This window comes from Mesocricetus auratus, unplaced genomic scaffold (genome assembly GCF_017639785.1).
Source record: "Mesocricetus auratus isolate SY011 unplaced genomic scaffold, BCM_Maur_2.0 Super-Scaffold_100024, whole genome shotgun sequence".
In the NCBI taxonomy this organism is placed as follows: Eukaryota; Metazoa; Chordata; class Mammalia; order Rodentia; family Cricetidae; genus Mesocricetus; species Mesocricetus auratus.
Window position 1 is genome coordinate 17,883,502 of NW_024429205.1, and position 23,170 is coordinate 17,906,671.

Sequence of the window (23,170 nt, forward strand, 5' to 3'; positions counted from 1 at the left end):
ATGGGGAACCTGCATGAGACCGAACTAGACTCCCTTAACATAGGTGACAGTGGTGCAACTGGGACAATATGTGAGGCCACTGGCAGTGGGTCCAAGATCTAACACTAATGCACAGACTGACTTAGTGGAGCCCATTCTAAATGGAGAGATGTCTTGCCCAGCCTAGACACAGGGGCGTGGGGGTGGAGAGATGCCTTGGTCCTGCCTCAAGGAGATGATGGGACAGACTTAGACTTCCTAGAGGAGGCCTTACCCTCTCTATGGAGCAGATGGGAGGAGGGGGGAATGGCAGGAGCAGGAGGAGAGGAGGGAGGGGGAACTGGGATTGGAATGTAAAAAGTAAATTAATAAAAAGAATTAAGTGCAGGGCTGGAGAGATGACTTGGTGGATAAGAGCACTTCATGCTCTTGCAGAGGACCTGTGTTCAATTCCCAGCACCCAGATAGAGGTTCACAAGTATCTGTAATTCCAGTTCCAGGAGGGATTCAGTGCCCTCTTCTGACCTCTGCAGACACTGGGCATGCATGCTGTGCAATACACACCTCCAGGAAAGACATAAAATAAATGAAGTTAATTCAAGGAAACTTTAAAGAAGTCCAGAAAGAGCAGGACACTGGGCTTTTGGAAGCGCTGACTGGCATAGCAGGTCCCAGTCTGCGAGTGTCACTCAGGCAACAGGTCCAGGCAGAGCTGTCGGTGACCCTGCAGAACGTGCAGCCCTTGAGTCACAGGTAGAGGCAGCCTAGGTCACATGTGCTGAGGAGACAGGAAGAAGGTGAGATTCTTAGGTCCCTGGACAGAGGGGAAGAGTTCCCCATCCCAGGGCCCCTACTTGGTTAGACCTGACCCATTGTTCTGTCTCTTGGCATTTTGAGTCATGTGCCCAACTCAGAAGATTCTGTACACACAGCAGGCAAAAAAGGCTCAGTAAAGGCCCAGAGTTGGGCAGGCCCTGTGTAAGAAGCAACCCCCTTTGCAGCTGTCCGTAGTCTCTCGGCAGAGCTGGGAGAAGCAGCTAAGGAAAATGAACATATCTCCCCTCAGAACAGTACCACGTGACACCCCTAGTATTCCTGTAGAAAAATGTCATTGTTTTGTTGTTTATTGGCCCAGGTTAGGTGGCTAAGAAGATCCCACCCAACCTGTGCAAGAGTGTCTAGGGGCCCTCTAACCAGGACAGTGTTGGGACTCTGTCTCCAGAACGAATATGGGAACTCAAGGCCTGACTCTCTGCCCCTCTTTCCCTCTTACAGTGCTGTGGTGCTGGATGGGAAAATTTATGCAACCGGAGGCATCGTGAGCAGCGAGGGACCAGCCCTGGGCAACATGGAAGCCTACGAGCCCACAACCAACACATGGACCCTCCTACCCCACATGCCCTGTCCTGTGTTCAGACACGGCTGTGTCGTGATAAAGAAATATATTCAAAGCGGCTGACATCAGCAGAGAGCCCAGGACAAGCCTATGGGACGAGTTTGGTGAGGCAAATGCCACACACACCATGGTTATCTTTCAACACCAACGAGAGGCCCACAAAACACAAGAAACTCACTGCGCTAACATTTCGAATATTCTCTACATTGAATGTAGAAATTCATCCTCGCCTTTTGGGTGAAGTGGGGCACAGCGCTCGGGCAACAGGAACCTGGAACACACAGCCAAGACGCTTGCTCTCAACAGGGGGCGCTCGCTCTGCCCGGTGCAATAGTCTCACATATTTTTCAACTGGGAGAGAAGCTGTTTTTTTTTTTTTTTTTTCCTTCTTGCAGAGCAAGCTCCATCCCTAAACCACCATAGATCAGTTATCCTGTGACAATACTGGGCATCAGGCTCTTTTTGGAATAAGGTCAAAGTGTCCTTATCACTTTGATTCCTACTTGTTTTTGTTTTTTTTAAACCAATCTACACTTTCAAGTGGCCGAGAGAAAAACGAGGGATGGGACTGTGCAGCACCAGGGCCTAGGAAGGGGCTGTTAGCACCAGGCAGGGGAGAGGACCGGCTGTGTGTGTAGACTGGCAGCCGCAGGGATCGCTGGGGAGAGCCGCGTGGACTTCGCGGGCTTTTCTACCATGTTTTCGCTGCAAAAGGACATGGCGGATGTGTTAGCTTTCTCTTAGCCAGTATGAATTATTTAGATTTCCAAGGCATTTTCTTGATACACAAAAGGCTATTTTTAAGTACTGAGAGGAGGAGGCCACATGAGGGACAGCGCTGTGGGACTTCCCAAAGCTCTTTGTAGGTAGCGCCAGAGGCGGGGCACTTGCTCCCATTTTTTTCTATGTGCAGAGTAGAGGATCTCTCCTGAGGTGGGCCATGCCCCCACTTTATTTTTGGAAAAAGTTAACTCCCAGACAGCCCCGAAAGGCCGTGCCTCGTGGAGGCATTGTCAGCGGCGGAAGGATCTATGCTAGAAGAATGTAGCTCCCTCCGCGAGGTAAAGCTGAACCCAGGCCCAGGAAAGGGACTGAGGGAGGCAGAGGGAAGAAAGAAATGTCCACAAAGCACAGGAGACTATTTTTGATATTTATAGCTATATATTCAAGGCACCTGCCGCGAGAGCTCTCAGGATGGGGACAGCTTTCTTAGACGAGCCATGACAGCCACGGCCTGAGGGGCACGAGGAGACCCCTCTTCTTGTTGCCTTGTACAGTAACCTGAGGAAAGGGAAGCCAAGAGCGAGCTCCCAACGAGGCTCAAAAGAGAAAGGCCTTCCCATTAGTCCTTAGACCCTCAAACCTCACCTGGTCATCAGTTTCCATTCCAGGGCAGGAAGAAGGCCGCCGCCGCCGCCGCCGCCGCCGCCACCACCACCACCGTGCTGTTTAGTTGAAGTTAGTACCAAATACACACCATTTTTCTACCTGGGAAGTCAGCTCGCCATCACTTCATAAGAACCATTGGCAGAGAGAAAAAGAGACAGGACACACTCTCCATCATTCAGTATTGGATGACACAAAATTCCAGTCCTAATGACGGGCATCAACTTCTAGCATTACAAGTGTGGCTCCCACTTGACAAGATACCGAGCTTCGTTATGCAGTTTTTAATATTATTTATTATTTAAAAAAAGTAATAAGCACAAAACTACATACATTGTATGTCATTTAAAAGTATTTATGTCAAACAGGGTGCAAGTGTGAACCCAAGGACTGGAGCACAAACTTCTAACTGCCTGGGGCAGGGCGAATGTGAGCATTGGTGTGCGTCTGCCTCCAAGGGAGGTGTTAGTGGTCAACAGGACTCCACGGATGACACTGAAACTCCGTTTCTCTCCTCATCTAGCACACTGGAGCAAAACTGGCTATTTCTGTGAATGATAGAAAACAGGGTTCTCTGTAACGGTATTGTATATAGTATATGTTTATTGTTTAGTTGTTATATTATAATAAATATATTTATAGATCTAGACCCGGAAGCCAATGCAATGTCTTTGTGTGCCATCGTCTCTGCCTCAGTGTCAATACACCGCTGTGCAAGCCGGTCATTCCCTTTAGTTCCCAAGAGTCTGTGTCCTCTTATAGACGTCCATGCAGGTTTTGAGGATTGGAGAGGACCATTTTGCAAGAGGACAGAGACAGATGAACAGTAAGTAACCAGTAAAGGACAGCTGAAGGCCAAAGTTGAAAGGCTTTATAGACCCAATGAAATTGACCCAGACTGTTCCCTTAGCACTTACATTATCAATTCATCAGCTCAGTGGGAGATACAAGACGCTTCCTCCAGGAAGAAAATCAGGTGTGAGTTTCATGCTAAGACCCAGGTAGAGTGGCCTCCCTGCTTCCGCAGTTGTGCCTGAAGGGTCCTCTAGTCTGCCACACAGACCCTCTTTGCTATGCCCAAGACACGTAGGCAAGGTTTATTTAACATGGGGTGTGGAATGCATCTGTCAGGAAGGAAGTTTAGCAGGAGAGAGTAGATTTTCCAACATCACCCACATGAAGCCGCCATGCCCTTCATCCCCAATAGTCAGAAGAGGAGGCAAGAGGAGGGATTATCCTGAAAACTTGGTTGAAGCCTTGGGATGAGTGGACCATATGTCTACCAAATAAATGTTTCCCTAGGAACATCAATCCTGCAAGAAAGGATGAAGGCTGACTAAAAGATGCCAATTGTGGAGAGTTAAAATAACTTGTGATAAAAGCAGTATGCTAGCTCCATTCTTGTCTGTTTCATTTTTTTTAAATCAAGGCAAATGTTCTCGTGGTTCATGAAGAGTCTTTGTGTTTTAGACCTAACTCTGGTGGTAAATAGATTCCATTCTACCATCAAAAGATAAGCCCACTGAATTAGGAGACCCTGAGAACCGTCAAGGTACAACCACCTGATCTAACAAAGATGATGAGAAGGCAGTCCACGTTGTGTGTGGATTTTTTTTATGAACCTCAATACAAGAGAGCAATCAGGAGAAGTATCTATTGCCTGTGTGATAAAGAGTATCTTCATTAAAGGGACCAGTTAATGCAATTGGAAAATGTTAGTAGAAAAAGGTGTTAAATAAAAGAAATTAATAATAATAATAGTAATAAGGAATAAGGTGCTGGCAAATAGAATTCAAAAGTTTAAAAAAGCCCAACACTGAAACTCAGCAAGGCATGAGCCTATTGTAGCTATTAACTTGTAGCTATTAAGTTGGGGAGCTGTGCTGAGGAGGAGCATGAAACTCTACAGTAGGGCATCAGGCGCCCTGTATTAGAAGCCAAAGAGCACTGAGTAAATCACTTCCAGACAGTCATAAAGAAATGACATGAACTCTAGGAAAATAATGCCAACTATTCTAACAGGGTGTGTGAGAACGATCAGCACTTGTCTGTTGACACTAATGATATGCCAGTCATCACGCTAAGCCCACAAAGCACCGGAATCTCCAAGCTGAGGTACAGAGGACACAAAGACAAAGAAAATTCATATTCGCACAAGACTGTAGCTTAAGATGTGCAGCTATGTGTGACAGATACATATGCATGTGTATAGGTGTGCACAGAAGATTCCACTTTGCAAGACCACCTAGAGCTTCTGAGTTCTAGCAACTCTGAGACCAGGGTCCTTCTTCCCCACTGAGCTACCTCAGAAACCCCTACACTCATACAAATGACTAAGTGTACAGCCCTACTGTTGTACTCATGGAATTGCGAGCATATATTCTTTTCTCTTCAAGAATTTATATAACTACAAGTAATTATATAACCACTTATATAATAAAATTGTAGATATGCTATGCATATGGGTTTTTCTTTTTTCTACAGTGCTAAAGGACCAGAACCCAGGGTTGTGTGTGATGCAACTGCTCTGCCACTATGCCATGTCCCAATGCCTGTGAGGTGCTGCTGTCTTAATGAGAGACAGAAAGCAACGTTTCCCTGAGTATCAGCCTAAGGAAGTGTGTGTGTGTGTGTGTGTGTGTGTGTGTGTGTGTGTGTGTGTACATGTGCATAGACCACCATAAGCAGTCAAAAAATCAAAGTATTCAAAATAAAGTGTCAGACAAAATTAAAAATAAGAAAACATATCACCAAAAGTTCGAATTCTGGAGTATTACCAAGATCCAAGACCCTGCGAAGGCCTCTGATTCCTCCTCATTCTCCTCCTCCCTGTTTCTCTCTCTCTTATCTTTTTACTTTTTATTTTGCGACAGGTCTTATTAAGTTGCCGAGGCTGGCCTTGAACTTACAACCCTCCTGCCTCACCTCATCCTCCCGAGTAGCTATAGCTGTAGGTCCTCGACCTAGGCCGTGATGTGCAGGTCTTTAGGCCACAGGAGCATGCTTGCACGGAGCAGCTGCACACAGCACCTCACTTGTGCTGCCTCGGGAGCACCGGCACCATCACCACACTTTGTAAAGTGAAGGAGGCAACCGGCACAGAGACTGTCAGAGGACATGAACGGGAACGTGAGCTTAGTTCTGCAGAGGACACCCAGGGAAGCCCACTGGGCTGAGTCAGTCCATGGCTGTCAGTGTCCAGGGCCAGCTCGGTGAGCACGGGTAACTCCCTAAGGCATCCCTTGCTCAGCTCTTGACTCCAAAACCAAGTCTCCTTCCTTCCTTCCCATCACCTGTATTTAAATTCAGAAATGTCCACGGCGAGTCTAGCATTTCATTAAAATACCACATGAAAGCAAAAAGGCCTTCTATTTCATACTAGTCTTGTCTAGCATTTCATTAAAATACCACATGAAAGCAAAAAGGCCTTCTATTTCATACTAGTCTTGACATTAACATTTGTGTTAGTCATAAAATCTTGGGACTATGGGGAGAAAGCTTTCTAATAATCTACTTTTGTTGTTGTTGTTGTTTCTGAGGATGACTAAGTTCAATAAACGTGGAAATCAGTACAGCAGACCAGTGATTTGGAATGGAGATTTAACTGTGTGACAAACAAATGCTTCCTTTGAAATGTAGTCCATGAAACAACTTTAGTAACAAATGGTAAAATGCCACTATACACGTGGATGCTCTCTTTTACATGCATAGAGGAATCTGAGACTCCCTACCCCAAACCACCTTTATTTCAGCAGTCACTAAGTGTAATGCTATGTACACATTGTCTTGTTTGTTTTCCTTTCGTCCTCTCTCTCTCTTTTTTAATATAGCCCAAGCTGCCCTCAAAATTCCTATGTAGCCAAAGCTGGTCTTGAATTTCTGACCTCCCTGCTGCTGCCACCCAAGTGCTGGGATTACTGGCATCTGCTACCAAGTCAAGCACTTGCATTTATTAAAATGCCAATACAAAAAAATTAATTAATTTTTAAGTCTTTCTCGGGGAATCTTAAGCTACAAACTAAGTAACCATACAGTGTTCAGAAACACCAGAATCTCATACTAACTGATTTTACTTTTTGGTCACAACGAGAATACTGGAAAAGGCTCTGTGCTATAATGGCCACCGAAACATGATGAGGGGCACTCATGTGCTTTGATGGAGCCCAGAGTCTCTTGGAGCTGTTTTCCTCTGTGGCTTTTGTACAATTTCAGAGCAATGGTTACTGATTTATCATTGCTTAGGAAGTTAGAAGTTCAAGGGCATAGTTAGGGTTTCTGCTGCTGTGTAGACACCATGACCTTATAAAGAAAAACATTTAATTGAGGCTGGCTTACAGTTCAGAGGTCTAGTCCACTATCATCATGGAGGGAAGCACAACGTCATGCAGGCAGATGTGGTGCTGGGGATGAACTGAGAGTTCTACATCCAAAGGCAGCAGGAAGAGACTGTTGTGTAAGTGGGGGTTTCTCTGCCACACCATGTCCCACAGCTGCTTTTAAATAATCACTCAGAGGCTTAATATTAATTGCAAAATGCTTGACTGAATAGCTCAGGCTTATTTCTAGCTAGCTCTTCCATTTAAATTAACCCATTTCTGCAATCTACGTGTTGCCGCCTGTCTTGTGGCTTTACCTGTGCTCTAGTTCATCTTGTTCATCTGGCGGGTGGCTCACCTCTCCCTTGACTCAGACCTTCTTTGTCCTTGTACCTTCATTTGGCTTTCCTGCCTAACCTTAGTCTGCCTGGCTGTAGACCAACTTAGCTTTATTATTAACCAATAAGAGGAATACATATTCACAGCTTAGAAGGACTATCACACAGCACTGCCACACTGGCCTGAGCATCTGAGATTTCCACCCCCTAGTGACACAGTTCCTCCAACAAAACCCAACCTACAGGGCCACACTTTCTAATAGTGCCGCTCCCTATAGATGTATGGAGGCTGTTTTTATTCAATCCACCACAGGCATTTTATAATTTAGATCAACTAAATTAGGCAGTACTTCAGTGGGTATTTCTTTCATTATTATCTGAGTCCATTATACCTATGAAGTCATAAACACCACGTTTTGACAAGTCTCTTCCTGGTGCATGGCCCCCTCAATGTACTGGCTTTTGATGTTGAGACAAGGTCTTGTGTATCCCATTATGGCCTCTAACTTGCTATACAGTCAAGGGTAAGGGTGATCTTGAACTTCAAATTCCTCTGCCTTTGCCTCCTTGTCCTGGGATCACAGGCATATGCCAACCCAGGGTTTCTTGCATGCTAGGTGTGTACAGCTATATCCGAAACCCTGCATTTCCTCTTTGAGTCATAACCTTTAGTTTTTGTTGCTTTCCATTGTCTCCTAATTTAGCAGCTATACCTTGAGTTCACGCCTCTTTTTCCAGCTATCCTGGAACTCGCTTTGCAGAGGATAACTCAGTTTCTGCCATCACTGCCTAACTTGCATCCCTTCTCTTGATGGTTACCTCATCCTTGTAGCACCCAAGTCCTTCTGCCAGGTCCTGAAGACAAACTCCAGCCCTAGCGAGTTAACTATTAGCCTCCTCTGCAGCTTCTTTCGGGTAGAGAACAGCAGGGCCAGGAGAAGCCTATCCTCATTGATTAACACCTCAAACCCCGTTCCTGCTTTCATCTGTGACTCTCCTGAACCTACCCTTCTACCCTGTTTGTTTCCCACTCATCATGCTCTTGGCAGCCAAGTTTATCTCATCACCAACTGAGGGATGGGGACGGGGGGAGGGGCAGAGGGGGACGGGGGTATTAATGCTGGGAAGATTGGAGTTTGAATCCACATAGAACAAAACAAAACCACCCTGGCATGGCTACAGATGCTTGTGTGCCCAGTACCGAGGAACAGAGACAAGACAAGCATTCTGTATCTCCTAGCTCAGTCTCTGTGGCAGCCAGAACCCCAGAAGGAAAACTCCCATTGGACTGTCCAGACCCAATGCCAGGTGAGATCCAGAATGAATCAGCCCCCTACAGCTGCAGTGGCCATAAGAGAAACTGACACTCTACAGGACCGTTGGCTGGGATCCAAAGAGCATGACCCGTATCTAAACTGTGATGCTGACTGCCACCAGGTCCCTCTGGGTGTGCACACAGCTGTGGCTGCTCATCAAAGTCCCTATAACTCCTACAGCTCCTGAGAACACATTTACTGTCACATGGTTCTGGATATTGTTAGTCTGAGTTGGGGTCTAGGAGGTAAGACAAAGCATCTGTGTACCTGTGTTCCTCCTGGAGGCTGCAGGGAGAATCTAACTTTCCTGCATTGTATTGTGTAGTAAGACCCCTTGTGATTACAGTATAGCCCCACAACAGTCCCCAATAACCTCTCCATCTCATGGTTAATCGTGTCTTCCATGTCCCTTCACCATGTGAGGTGAACTTACGGAGAGCCATTTCAGTTTACCGAAGCGATAGGACATAAAAGCACTACCAAGCTATTGAAACATGACTTTAACTATAGAAGCACAGTTACAGAAACCAGCCAGAACTTCTGATCTGAGCATAGCCATGTTGATTGTTTAAAAAAAAAAAAGGTCAGCCCTCCCCACAAGACTGTAACCAAGCTCACATCTCCTGGATGATTTTCAAACTGGCCAGGACACAATCCAAGACTACCTGACAGTTAAGAGCAGGGAATACACTAAGTAACTCACAAAAGAAAAGGAAATGAACAAACACACACCGTGAGGTTGTACAGATGCTGAAATGATTTTAAGAAAATAAAAATTTTTTTAATCTTCAAAACTGAATAGAAAGAAGAAAAACTTTATTAAAAATGAGCAGAGGGGCCAAAGTGGTTGTTCAGAGGTTAAAATTAGAGCACCCACTGGGCATCATGAGGACTGAAGTTCATATCCTAGCAACCCTGTAAGAAGCTGACATCCTGCAGACATCTGGAATCCCAGCTCCAGGGGGTCAGAGATGGAGGACCACTGGGGATTTCTGGCTACCAGTCTAATGGAGAAAAATGAGTCCTAGATTCAGGGAGAGACCCTAGACCAAGGGAATCAATATGAAATGATTTAGGAGGATACCTGACTCCTTCTTCTGGTCTCTGTATGTGCATGTAGGCATGCACACCCATATACATACATGTGGACACACTCAAACAGCCATACTGGAAAAATCTCTTGAACAATGAACTGTAACATGAGTTCTAATTGGCCTCAATAATAAAAGCCCAGAGTCAGATATAGGGGGAAATGCTAAGAGATTAGAGAGGAGAAGGAGCAAGCCAAAGCCATCTTTACCTCACCAGCTTCCCAGTAGAAAATAGACCGAGTTCCTGTTTCCTCCTACTTATATTCCTTTCTCTACCCAGCCATCCTCACTTCCTGTCTGTCCACACAGACCTCTATGGTTAGCTAATGGTAAGCTCCACCCTCTGATCTTCAGGCATGCCTTAATTTTACAAACAAGATATCATCATAAAGAACACAGCCTCAGGAACCTGCAGGATAATATAGAAAGGCCCAACATCCATGTCATTGAAACCCCAACAGGACAGGAGAAAGATGTTGGTACAGACAGAATTGGGAGAAATGATGACTAAAAATGTCCCAAACAGGCAGAGTACCTAAACTTACAGACCCAAAGATCAGTAAAGCCCAGCCTAGATGACCTTGGAGAAATGCATGCCCAGACCCGATGCTTGAAAGTTAATGTAAAGAAAACATGATGCTACATAAGCAGCCAGAGAAAATAGCATACCACATAAACCGCAATTCAAATGACAGCTTGAAATATTAAAAAGAAAATCACGAATGAAATCAAAAGATTGAAAGAGCATTTCAAAGCCAGGCACAGTGTCACACACCTGTAACTCCAGTACTTTGGGAGATGGAGGTGAGATCGGGAGTTTAAGATCTACCTGGTGAGCTCAAGGCCAGTCTAGACTACCTGAGACCTTGTCTCCAAAAAGCCAATCAAACTAATAAGGAACATTTCAAAATGACCTCAACAGTTACAGGAGTCACACACGTCAAGCTGCCGCCATGACTAGGGATGTAAACTTTGGAGCTGGGCCTGGACTGCAAAAAACCATCAGCATCCTACAGTGTGAATGTTTCAGCTGTCACAGATGATTCTTCTCCATAGTAAAGGCTTAGAGACCAATAATGTATGACCTACTGTGATTAAGAAATACCTATGGTATTAATGAGAAACATCATTGGGTATATTTGTTGATGGTATTCACAGAGGGGTTTACCTGGGGCCCATCCTTAATATGTATGGCATCCCATAGGCTCAGGTTCCATACAAAATAAACAAAACAGGGGGCGGGGCAGAGGCCAGCAGAGTACCGATGTTGTCCTTTCTCCACTTCATGGTCAGCACCAAGGACGCTCCCAACACTCACCTTTGTCTCTCTGGTGGACTGTACTCCTCTGAACTGTGAGCTAAGATAACCTCTGCCTCTCTTGCTTTCTGACAAGCATTTGGTTACAGCAGGGAGAAAAGTAACTAATAAATCCAGGGACAGAAAGTCTGCAGGTATGCCTGACCCACAGCCCACAGACTGAATGCAACACATGATAGCTAGGAACATGGTCCAGGACAAAATCATAAATTTAAAACATGAGATTTGTTTTGGTAATGCTCCTGCACAGTGCTCAAGTACTGCTTCGTAGATGTATCTGGTAGCAACGTCCAAAGGCTGGACACCCCTGCTGTGCTAACTTTCCTGTGTCAATCACTTTTCTTTTTCAATCACCCTGCAAAAACTGCCTTTGTCTTCTCGTTCGCTTTGCAAGCCCTGCACAATCTGAGCTTCCCTGGGATACCCACCCATTCAGGCCTATCTGAATCTGTATTTCTCAAAATGACATTCCCAAGAGTCCAAAAAAGTTCTTTTATGGTTTCTGGGCTTCATCAACATTGTGTATCACTTACCAGAAGCTGTGGATTCTGTAGGGCCCTCAAGTGACATTTGAAAATGCTGGAAGAACAGAACTGTCAACCCCAAATTTCCTATCTAGTGAGCACTTCCTTCAGAAATAAGAAACTCTCTGATGAAGGAAAACTAAAGATTTGTCCTTACTAAACTTGCTTCAAAGAAATTCTTTAAATAATTCAATCATTCATTCGTCTGTGTGTGCGTGCTTACTCACACACACACACACACACACACACACACACAATTTACACAAACACACCATGGCGCAGATGGAGAGGTCAGAAGATAACTTACAGGACCCATGCTCTCTTTCCACTATGTGGGATCCAGGGATCAAACTCGGGTCACATGTCTTGGTGACAAGTGCCCTTTATTCACTATGCTATCTCACTGGCCCTAAAGGAAATAATGAAATGTGGGGCTATAGTATGGGAAGAAAAACAATAAATGTCTGTGTAAATATAACAACTTTTTAAACTATTATATTGAATTATTTTAATTTTTTAACCCCTAAGTTCCCAAAAGTGTTTGTGACAGTTGAAAGGAAAACATTGTCTGGTGGAGTTTTCAGTATGTGCAAATACAATTCATATGACAACTATTACATCTGGATGGAAGATTTTGTATAAGGTAGGAAAATGTTAATTTTAGGTAAATTGTGAAAAGTATGTAAAGTATCAAAGATACAAGCTGTTCAGAGACAGTCAGAACCCCAAGAAATGAAAATGGAATATTAAAGCTAAATAACTCAAAAGAATAAAGCAGAATTAAAAAAAAAGAGAGACAAGTGGAAAACATAATAAAATGGTAGAGTAAAATCCAAATATATGCGTAATTACTTTGACTGTAAATCCTAGATCATAACATTAGCACAGCTACTATGTCCCCTTCCTCCCCTCTATCCTACCTCCACAGAAAATAATAACAAGTATCAGAGAGGGTGTGGAGAAGCTAGAACTCTGTACACCTTCTGTGGGAATAAAAATGGTTCAGCCGCTAAGGAAAACAGTATGGTAATTCCTCGCAAAATTAAAAATGGAACTACCATATGATCCAGCAATTCTGCTTTTGGACATATCCATAAAAGAAATGAAAGTAGGGACTTCAAGGGATATTCATAGCATTATCTGCAATAGCCAAAGACAGAAGCAGCCACATGTCCGTTGAAGGATGGGTGGATAAACAGAATGTAGCATATTACATATAATAGGATATTCTCAGACTTTAAAAGGAAGGGAATCCTGAGGGGAGTTAGCAGGGATAAACCTTGAGGACATAATGCTGGGAGAAACGAGGAGGACGGAATCCTCCTTATACGAGAGACCAAGAAGAACCAAATTTAGGTTGGACACGGAGGCACATGGCTGTAATCCCAGTACTCAGGAGGTCTGGAAAGAAGACTTGAGTTCAAGGTCAACATGGACTATGTAGCAAGTTCCAGACTTGGCTGGGCTATATAGCAAAAATGAATAAAATAAAAATATGTTAAATAAAATAAAAAGTCGGATTCCTAGAGACAGAAAGCAGATAGGTATTGTGTCTATTTTAGTTGTTTGCACCCCTCCTTGGGACTTAAAAATTCAATGTATAGCCCTAGAATAATGGTGGCCATATCATTTCTTCATTGGAGAAAGAAATTACATATGCTGAGTGAAATTTATGTGGGAGGCCATGGTTTTGAGTCAAAGTTCTGCAAACCACTTACACAAAGTACTGGGTAACTAAACAGAATAACAAAACAGGTTAAGTTCAGAATTAAAACCCAATGAATGAGCAAGCTTGAAAAAAAAAAACAAAACTCCTGGAGATTGCCAGCAACCAATCAGAAGAGCCTGTATGTATCTAAGCAAGCACAATAAGGTCTCTGCTACAACCCTAACTAGCCTGACACTAAGCAACCTGCCTTGTTCCATTCCAGCTTTATCTTTGCTACCTAGAGAAACAGCTCCTCCACTCAGCTCCCAGAAACACCCATTCTATTTAACAGAATGAGATGTTACACAGTTCTAGAATCACTAACTTAAAAAAACAGAAACAAATAAACAAAAAACCATAGCCAATTAGATCTTTAAAATGAAATGTGTTACAATTTTTACTTTTGACGTGTACATGGAAAGATGAAAGGCTAGGTGCAGAAAGTAAAATGGTGGGACAAGCAATACCATTCAAATACTTCCTTAAAAACAGACTGAGGCTCCAGGTGGTAGTGATGCACGCCTTTAATCCCAGCACTCGGGGGACAGAGGCAGGCGGATCTCTGTGAGTTCGAGGCCAGCCTGGTCTACAGAGCAAGTTCCAAGACAGCCAGGGATACACAGAGAAACGCTGTCTTAAAAAGCCAAACACACACGCACACACACACACAGGAGAGAGAGACAGAGAGAGAGAGAGACTGAGGTAAGGATATGAATGACATGCAAATGAACAGTGTAATAAAGACAATGGCAAAAGGCTCTATTTGCTAAGAACACACAATAGTTCTAAAAGTGATGCAACCAAAAACGGAGCATCAAAATGCAGGAAGCAAAATGCAGCAGAACCAAAGCAACAGGTAGACAAAGTCACAATTACATTCGACAAGTGCTCCTCTTCCAGTAACTGATAGGATAGACAGAAAACTCAGCAAGGGTATGTACAGAAGACCCAAACAGCACAGTAATCAACGCAATACTCAGAAGTCACTCCTGCTAATGACAACCACATTAGCAGGGGCACATAAAACATTTGCCAGGAAACACCATACTCCTGGCCACTGAAATCAGAATAAGTTTAAAATAAGTATAATCATATGGCGTGTATTCTTTGGCCATCTCAGAATTAAATGGGAAGTCAGTAACATGGGAAATGTCAGCTACTTCAAAGTTAAACACCACACATGAACCTAAATAATTTAGGAGTCAATGGCATTTCAAGGGAAGTAGAAACATTTTGAACTGAAAGAATGCAAAAGAAAAATGTCAAGATGTGTAAGACACAACTAAAGCAAGCTTAATATTTAACACTAAATGTTTACATTAGTAAAAAGGGTAGGTTTCCAAAGAATGAGCTAATCTTTCAGCTCAAGAAAAAAAGTAGAAGCCAATTAATATTTAAAAACAGAAATCAGAAAATAGAAAAATTTTTTGAAAAAAACTATTTTATGAAAAAGATTAGTAAAAAGACATTGACCGAGAGCTGAGGCGATAGCTCAGTCATAACAGTATTTGCTATACAAGCCTGAGACCCTAAATTTGGTACCCAGTCCCCACATGTAGGATGTAGTGGTGAGTTTATAATTCCAGCACTGGGGAAAGTGATAGGCAGTGCGACCCCCGGGGAAGGGATCCCCGACCCGCGGGGGTGAGGTGATGAGGGTCGCTACTAATTTAGTGGGCCTTCACGAGCAGATCCGATCTGGAAAGTGAACTTCAAGAGGTTAATGGAATCAGGCTCAAGACAACGTTCGCTGATCAAGAGCCTTTATTTTTTTGGGGCGCGCTGGAACTTATAGAGGAAGGACCTCAGGGGGTGGTACAAGCATGTCAATCAAGTCTCAATTCAAATATACACCAAATACGGTAAAGACAAAGCTGTAATTTTCCATCAGTCATTAGTTGCATTCCACAAATGCTTGTCAGTGTAAGTCAGGTGCAGGAATTAGGGAAGGATAGGAAGTGTACAGCAGAACACTATAATTTTGTTAACAAAGACAATTGCTCTGTAAGGGTATTTCCCCCCTGGCTAGGCGGGTGGGCTGCCCTGTGTAAATTTAACTTTAATGGTTAGCCTTTTCCTTTGTCTCAAGGGCATGTGTGCTCGCAGTCACGTAGGCGGAAGGCCAAGAAACGGTTGACAGACTCCATTTTGTTCAAGGTTCTAGCAGTCCCCAACATCTCCCCCTTTTCTATATAGTAAAAGAAGAGAGCAGTTGGGTGAAGTGCCTGGCTTAGGTTACCTGGTGGGCTTCCAGTTCTGGACATGGCGAGAGAGGATACGAATTAAGTTTTTGCCGGCAATGTTTAGAGAGCCATGTTTGCTCCCAGATTCTGGCACCAAGCTATCCCCGTCTTAAGCATCTCCACAGATAGTCTGTAAGTGAGGGTCTAATGAAAGACCCTATCTCAAGATAGATAGACAGACAGACAGACAGACAGACAGAATAAGGTGGACTGCTCTGAGGAACAATGCCCAACATAGACCTCTGGCTTCCGTGTGGACATACACATTTGCACACCCATCCACACGTTTGAATGTACATGCATCCATAGGATGCACACTCACACATTGATCAGGAAACAAAATATGAAGACAACAATAGCCAATATGCGAGGCTGGAGACATAGCTCAGTGATTAAAAGCACTAATTGCTCTTGCAGAGGATACAGGCTCAGTACCCAGCACCCTCAACTGCCTTAACTCCAGTTCCAGAGGATCTGGTGTTGTCTGGCCTCTAGAGACATGCCATGCACACGACACACATAAACTTATGCAGATAAACACAAGTACACACATTAGAAACCTTTTAAATTGCCAGTATCTGAACAAAGAGAAGATATCACCACCACAGAGACACAACAGAGATTAAAACTAACAGAGAAAACCAGGATTGGACTTGGGACCTAGCTTGAAATGATTACCATTGCCAGATGGGACCATTTTGGCACCCACAAATAGCAACAGTAATGGCCGGAACCATCCCGGGGGGTTGGAGAGATGGTTCAACTGTTGAGAGTGCTTACTGCTCTTGCAAGGTATGATATAAGACCAGTTCTTAGCACCCACTGAGGGAATAGGGCTCATAACCACCCGTGACTCTAACTCTAGGGGATCCATCACCTTCTTCTGGCCTTCACAGGCACTTAAACTCATGGGCATGTACCCACAGAGAAACACAGACACATCATTAGAAATAAAAATAAAAAAGTAAATACACCTTGTATATTTAAATCATTCATATTGACTAAGAAAACTAACTCATAACCTTTGGTTGACAGGGGAATAATACAGATTTTTTTTTTTTTTGGATTTTCGAGACAGGGTTTCTCTGTATTGTTTTGGAGCCTGTCCTGGAACTCACTCAGTAGACCAGGCTTGGTCTCGAACTCACAGAGATCCTCCTGCTTCTGCCTCCTGAGTTCTGGGATTAAAGGTGTGTGCCACCACCGCCCGGCCGATAATACAGATTTTGAAAACTGGCTAGGACAATGGTGATCCAGACTGATGAGAGCATGACAACCTGTTTAAACTGGCGCTCTTCTGGGACTTGGGTATTGACAAATGCCACCTGTTGTCATGAGTCACCTGCAACAAGTTGAACCTAGACAGCAAGAGTATCACTGGTGTGGAGATGGCCACATGAGACTCTTGGGTGGATGGCAAGACCATCATCAAGGCTCAGATTGGAGACACTGTCCCCCAGGAGCACTATCTTGCCCATCACCTTCATATACTACCTTGGGAAGGTAGGTTCACTACTGGTTACGACACAGCCAAGCACATGACACACAAGGTGTGGAGCAGTGGATGAAGGAACAGTGGGACCATGCACACAACAACACTGTCATTATGCTTAAGAGCACCAAGAGTGGTGCGTGCCTTTGCAGAAATGAACAATGTGGCCTTCGCTGATATGTCAGCCTTGGATTCCACCAAGACAGAGGAAGTATTCAAGAACGTCATCACAGAAATCAACCATGCTGTGTCATAGAGGCAAATCACTGACCACATGGTCCAATATGAGTTCCCTGGCAACAATATGAATGAACGTCACCATGCTACCTAACAGGCACTCAGCAACCAGAACCTATGATCGCCATGCACCACTGCCCTGAATGCATGCACATGCTCTACCTTTGGAATTAGCAGCCCCTCACCACTGTCCTCCTGGCCCCTCTATCATCCCTCTAGAATGGTCTGCTCCCATCTTCCCAAGAAATGCTGCCTCCCAGTTAGCTGGCCCAGGAAGAGCAGACGTGGCATCTCTTATGCTGCCTGCTCAATAGAAGCTAGAAGCCCTCTGCTTATGTATTTGTTCTTGAGTCTTATGGACATCTTGTTTGGGTGGTGAGGTTGGCAAGGTGGACAGAAGCAGCCAGAGGAAGGGAAGATGAGCACAAGATGCTCACCTCCCTGGTCTGTTGGCCCAGCTGTCCTGAATCTCTATTCTGAACCCTCTCTGTGCTGATACCCAAAGAGCCAGGCATTAGGGCTGGACTCCGTCTCCCATCACCACGCTAGCATAGGCAGCACCAACCAGCATGGCCCCGGACCTTCCTCGCCTGCCACTCCAAGTCATGCCTGTAGATTTATGCTAGAAGAAGACACCTCCCTGCCTCTCTCCTTCCTCCTCTCACACCTCAGTGCTCTCTCCCTCTGCCCACCCCATCCCTCTTATCTGTCTCACAACTCTGTCTGGTTAGGAACCTGTTTGCAAGTGAAGCAGTATCTCCGTTTTTTGTATATATGCCTGCTCTTGTAGCCTTTGGTTTTTGTTACTGTAGAGCAGTGCTTCTCAATCTTTCTAATGCTTCGACACTTTCATATAGTTCTCCTCTTGCTGTGGTGACCCTCCCCCAACCATAAAATTATTTTCACTGCTCCTTGATAACTGTAATTTATCTACTGTTTTGAATCAAAATTCAACTATCTGTTTCCCAAATGGTCTTAGGCAGTCCCCTGTGAAAGGGCCATTCCAACCCCCAAAGGGGTCATGACCCACAGATTGAGAACCACTGCATTAATCCCACCATTCCTGTATCTTGCCAACTGGTAATGAAGAGATGTTTCTCTTCACATTTTTGCCACCAATAAGTGGGTAAGCAGTGATCGCATTAGAACTCATTTTGTACACCATCAATTATGGTATCTAGGACCAGCATCAGTCACTGCTCATATTACAAAAAGAACCAGACAACACATGCCCCTAAGAGGAGAACACACTGTCACTTGTGGAGCAAGCCTGAAAAAAAAAATAAAATCAAGTAATACTGAAATCTTTTTATACCTCTAAATTGGTGCTACCAAACAGAAATATAATGCAAGCTATATTTTAAAAATATAATAGCCACTTTATAAAGAATTGGGGAAAAAACAAGAAGTTATCTTAACAAATGTGTGTTTTGTTTTGTTTGGTTGGTTTTGGTTTTAAGAGACAGGGTTTCTCTGTATTGTTTTGGAGGCTGTCGGTCCAGCCCGGCCTCGAACTCACAGAGATCCGCCTGCCTCTGCCTTCTGAGTGCTGGGATTAAAGGTGTGTGCCACCACCGCCCGGCAACAAATGTGTGTTTTGGTGGGGTGTGCACATGGAGGCCAGAGGTTGGCATCAGCTGTCTTCCCTAATCTCTTCCCGTCTTATTTTTTGAGACAGGGTCACTGTACCTAGAGCTCATTGATTTTGTTAAACTAGCTGGCCAGCAAGCCCCAGAAATGCTTTTGTTTGTTTCTCTGGTCCTAGGATTACAAGAGTATGCCCTTGCCCTCAGCATTTTACATGTATGCTCATAATCTGAACTCTGACCTTCAATGCTTACATAGAAAACACCTTACAGCCTATTTTAAATAAAATAAATTTAACCAAAGATACCCAAAATACAATTTTAACACAGGAAATAAAAGAACTATTTAGATATTGAATATCCTTTTAATAATATACTTCAAAATTAGTGTGAATTCTATATTCACAGTTCATTTCAGTTGGACTCATTTCAAGCATTTGTGAGCTACATGTAGTGACTGACATTGGACAGCACAGTTCTAGACCCAAGTTCCAACTGATGCACACACAGAAGTATGTCTAATCTTACTAGAAGGACTCAAACAGTAAGACCCAGACTTGAGTAATTCAACTGATGCACACACAGAAGTATGTCTAATCTTACTAGAAGGACTCAAACAGTAAGACCCAGACTTGAGTAATTCAACTGATGCACACACAGAAGTATGTCTAATCTTACTAGAAGGACTCAAACAGTAAGACCCAGACTTGAGTAATTCAACTGGTCAAATCTTGGGTTCTTCAACAAACTAAGGAAGAGGAAAGGAGAAAGAAGAAATTTAAAAGACAGAGGATCAGCAGGATGGCTCAGTGGGTTAAATTACTTTCCTCCCAAGCCTGATGACCTGAGTTCGAACCCTGAAACCCACATAAAGGTGGGTGGAGCACTGACTCCACAAAACTGTCCTCTGACCTCCACACATGAGCCGAGACATGTGTGTGCTCACACATACAGAACATACACACACACACAACAATAAAATTATAAAACTTCAAGATGAAAGAGAAAACCCCAGAGAAATTGTAAATGAAGCAATCAAACATTTACAAAAGCATTAAAACTGTAAGGAAAGCCAAGGTCATTACCACAAGTACTAAGTAAGATTATATTTGAGGAGAAAAAGGAGCAGCACACACAGGCATTGTGGGTGATCTAAATATCTATCACTTTCTTTCCCTGGGTTGTATCTTACATAATTCATGATTTATCTATACATTTGTTTTTAAGAATTTCCCATGGTTGTTACATTTTACAAAGAATAGACAAACTCAGTAAGGAAGTATGTGGGAATACTTGAAATTAACAGGTATTGATCTCTTAAACTTTATAACTCTACCCTATCTCCAAATGTATCACCTCGGTCTCTACCACTTCTAGTCTCTTGGAATTCTGACCAGCTGACCATTGCCCCTCTTTGCCATCTTCAGCCTCCATTCTCCTTCTGTGGCACTACAATATTGTGGGGAATAACTGGGCACACTGTCAGAAACCCAGAGTCCACATCTAGGTTGTGCTATAAAGTCCGCCTGTGACTATCCTCATTAGCTCCTTGACAGCTTCACCATCATCTCCATGCCTGGTGTACAAGCACGTTGTCTTTCCGTGTTTAACAAAACCCTTTCTCAACTGTGTCCCTCAATAGTTATACTCTTTTGTAGCAAGCTTTCTTTTTGGACCACCAACATGGAGACTTATTAGTTATGAGTACTCAGTCTTTCTTAGCTCTTATTTTAATGTTTCTTGGGGTGCTCACTCTCTCTCCTCTCTTCCTCCCTCCCTTTCTGATTCTCTCTCTCCCCCCCCCCCCAGCCCTCTCTCTTCCTTTCTCCCTTCCTCTGGCTCAGGCTCTGTCCCTCTCTTTTCCTGTTCTCTTCTTCAATCTTCTTTTTTGTTGTTGGTTTTTTTTTTTCAAGACAGGGTTTTTCTGTGACTTTGGAGGCTGTCTTGGAACTCACTCTGTAGACCAGGCTGGCCTCAAACTCACAGAGATCTTCCTGCCTCTGCCTCCTGAGTGCTGGGATTAAAGGCCTGGCTTCTTCGATATTCCTTTCTCCACCTCTATTCTCTCTGCCAACCAGCTCCACCTAACCCTCTTCTGCCTACCTATTGGCTGTCCAGCATTTTATTAAGCCAATCAGGTGCCTTAGGCAGGCAAGGGTAAACAAATGCAACACATCTTTACATAATTAAACTAATGCAGCAAAAACAAATGTAACACATCTTTTTATCATTAACAAAGGTGGCATAAACAAATATAACACCTTTACACAGTTAAAGTAATAAACAAAGGCATTAACAAATGTAACACATCTTTGTATAGTTATGATAATATTCCACAACACTTTCTTTTTTCTCAGTATTCAGGATCTCTAAGTTGCCACATACCCTTGTAATAGAGACATATCTTACCTCCTCCACAGAAGCATCCAACAGTGCTGTGTTTGGAACACAGGCTCTCCCACCTTGAGCTCACAATACCTTTGCTGTGGCTCTTTTGATTAGGCATGACCAGGATCAGTCTCAGGCATCATCTGCCCACTGCTTAACCATGGCTCTTCCTCTACTTTCATTCTGCCCTGAAAGTACTGTTTAAGTGATGATTCATACTTGAGGTTTGAACAACCACTTGCAGGCAGCTACCTCCAAAGTCTTCAGCTCTGAACTGTTCAGAGCTTTAGATATTGTATTTATCTAGAAGTCTGCTGGACCTGGATGTCACAATGTCCAGTGTCCAATACTACACCCGCCCAGGTGATGACTCATCTACCTGATGACCCAGGCAGAAACCAGGAGCAACTGCAGCCCGTCAATGCTAACATCTAGTCACTGGCTCCTAGTAATTTTGCTCTTTCTTGGAAACTCGCATTCTTGTCATTTCTACTATACTTTTCTCTATTCGGGATCTGTAGCATCTCTCACCTGGAATAAAAACTGGCATGCGAAGTCTGTCTAAAACTAACACCACATTTCCCTGTTTTGTTCTAAAGCAAACTAGAACTGAGTGTGGTGATCCAAACTTAACATTTGCCTGTTTCTGTGCTTTTGTTTTGTTTTGACACAGGGTCTCATGTAGTTCCAATTAGATTCAGATACACTCTATAGCCAAGAATGGCCCTGAACTCCTGACCTTTTTGCCTCCACCTCCCCAGTTCTGGATTACAAGTGTACACCACCATCACTCCCAGCTTCTGTACTTTTGCTATGCTGTTTGCTCTGCATGGAATGCTCCCTCTCCTCTCCTTTTTCTATACATCTTAACTTTTCAAGATGCTCTCAAGACACCATACCCACCAGGAAGAAATTTTCAAAACTGCCAAGAATGAATTATTTTTCTCTCCTCCAGCAATGTCTCAACTAAGCTTTCATCATTGCATTTAACCAATTTTAAGTTTTCTTACTCTATTCAACAGCTCTTTAACTTTTTTTTAGTTTTAAAACAATCTTTTCTCATTTTATATACCAACCCCAGTTCCCACTCCCTTCCTCCTCCTGTTCCCCCCACCTTCTCCTCACACAACCCCTTATCAACTCCTCAGGAGGGTAAGGCCTATTAAGGGGAGTCAATAAAGTCTGGCACATCACTCTGAGGCAGAACCAAGGCCCTCCACTCTGTATCGAGGCTGAGCAAGGTATCCCTCCAAAGAGAATGGGCTCCAAAAAGCCCATTCAAGCACTAGGGATAAATCCTGGTTCAACAGCTCTTTCTAAGAACAGAGGCTATGACTGGCTTCTTTGTAAATGTAATGCCTAAGCCCACACATGGCCTAGAGCAGGCTTTCTTGCTGAAAGGAAAGGTAAGCTATGTTTCTCTTCATAAATTGGTACTACATTAATGTCTGAGATTATATTTTCATCATAACACAGTACAGTTCCAAAACAGTTAAGAATCACCACAGGATGAAATACAGGCATTTTTAGACTTGCCTTCCGTAAGACCCAAGTTCCCTGAATAGTTTTGTCTCACACTATACTTTCTCATCCTGGACTCTATTCAGTTTTCCAAACTGGCCTCCTGGCCTCTCCCCACTATTCACCACCCCCCTCCCAGAAATTACAATCCCTCACAATGTTGGTCCTTTTTACTAAACTGATCACTATTACTTGATGGTGCGGTATTATTCTAAGAGCACTGTTATTGTGCACACCTGACTGATGTCAACCAAAAGTCTTCAAGTCACCAACAGATGGCTAGTAGGACAAAGACTAAGGCTCTGATCATTTCTTCAGGTCATAAAACATA

At 43.7% G+C, this 23,170-nt stretch overlaps 1 protein-coding gene and 1 long non-coding RNA gene across 3 annotated transcripts in view; one reads left to right on the forward strand and one right to left on the reverse strand.

Moving 5' to 3' along the window:
- Klhl29 (kelch like family member 29) overlaps positions 1 to 3,408 on the forward strand; it is a 291,248-nt gene extending 287,840 nt beyond the window's left edge. For both annotated transcript variants that reach the window (XM_005079085.3, XM_040730961.1), the window contains exon 14: positions 1,255 to 3,408. In XM_005079085.3, the coding sequence (XP_005079142.1) occupies positions 1,255 to 1,438 (184 nt within the window). In that variant the 3' untranslated portion in view covers positions 1,439 to 3,408. The remainder of the gene's footprint in view (positions 1 to 1,254) is intronic.
- On the reverse strand, positions 2,567 to 21,614 carry LOC121133836. Its single transcript, XR_005870844.1, has 3 exons — positions 21,340 to 21,614; positions 2,744 to 2,885; positions 2,567 to 2,656 (listed from the first exon to the last, which is right to left on the reverse strand). It is a non-coding gene; the product is annotated as an uncharacterized LOC121133836 (long non-coding RNA).
- Between the last annotated feature and the right edge of the window lie 1,556 nt (positions 21,615 to 23,170).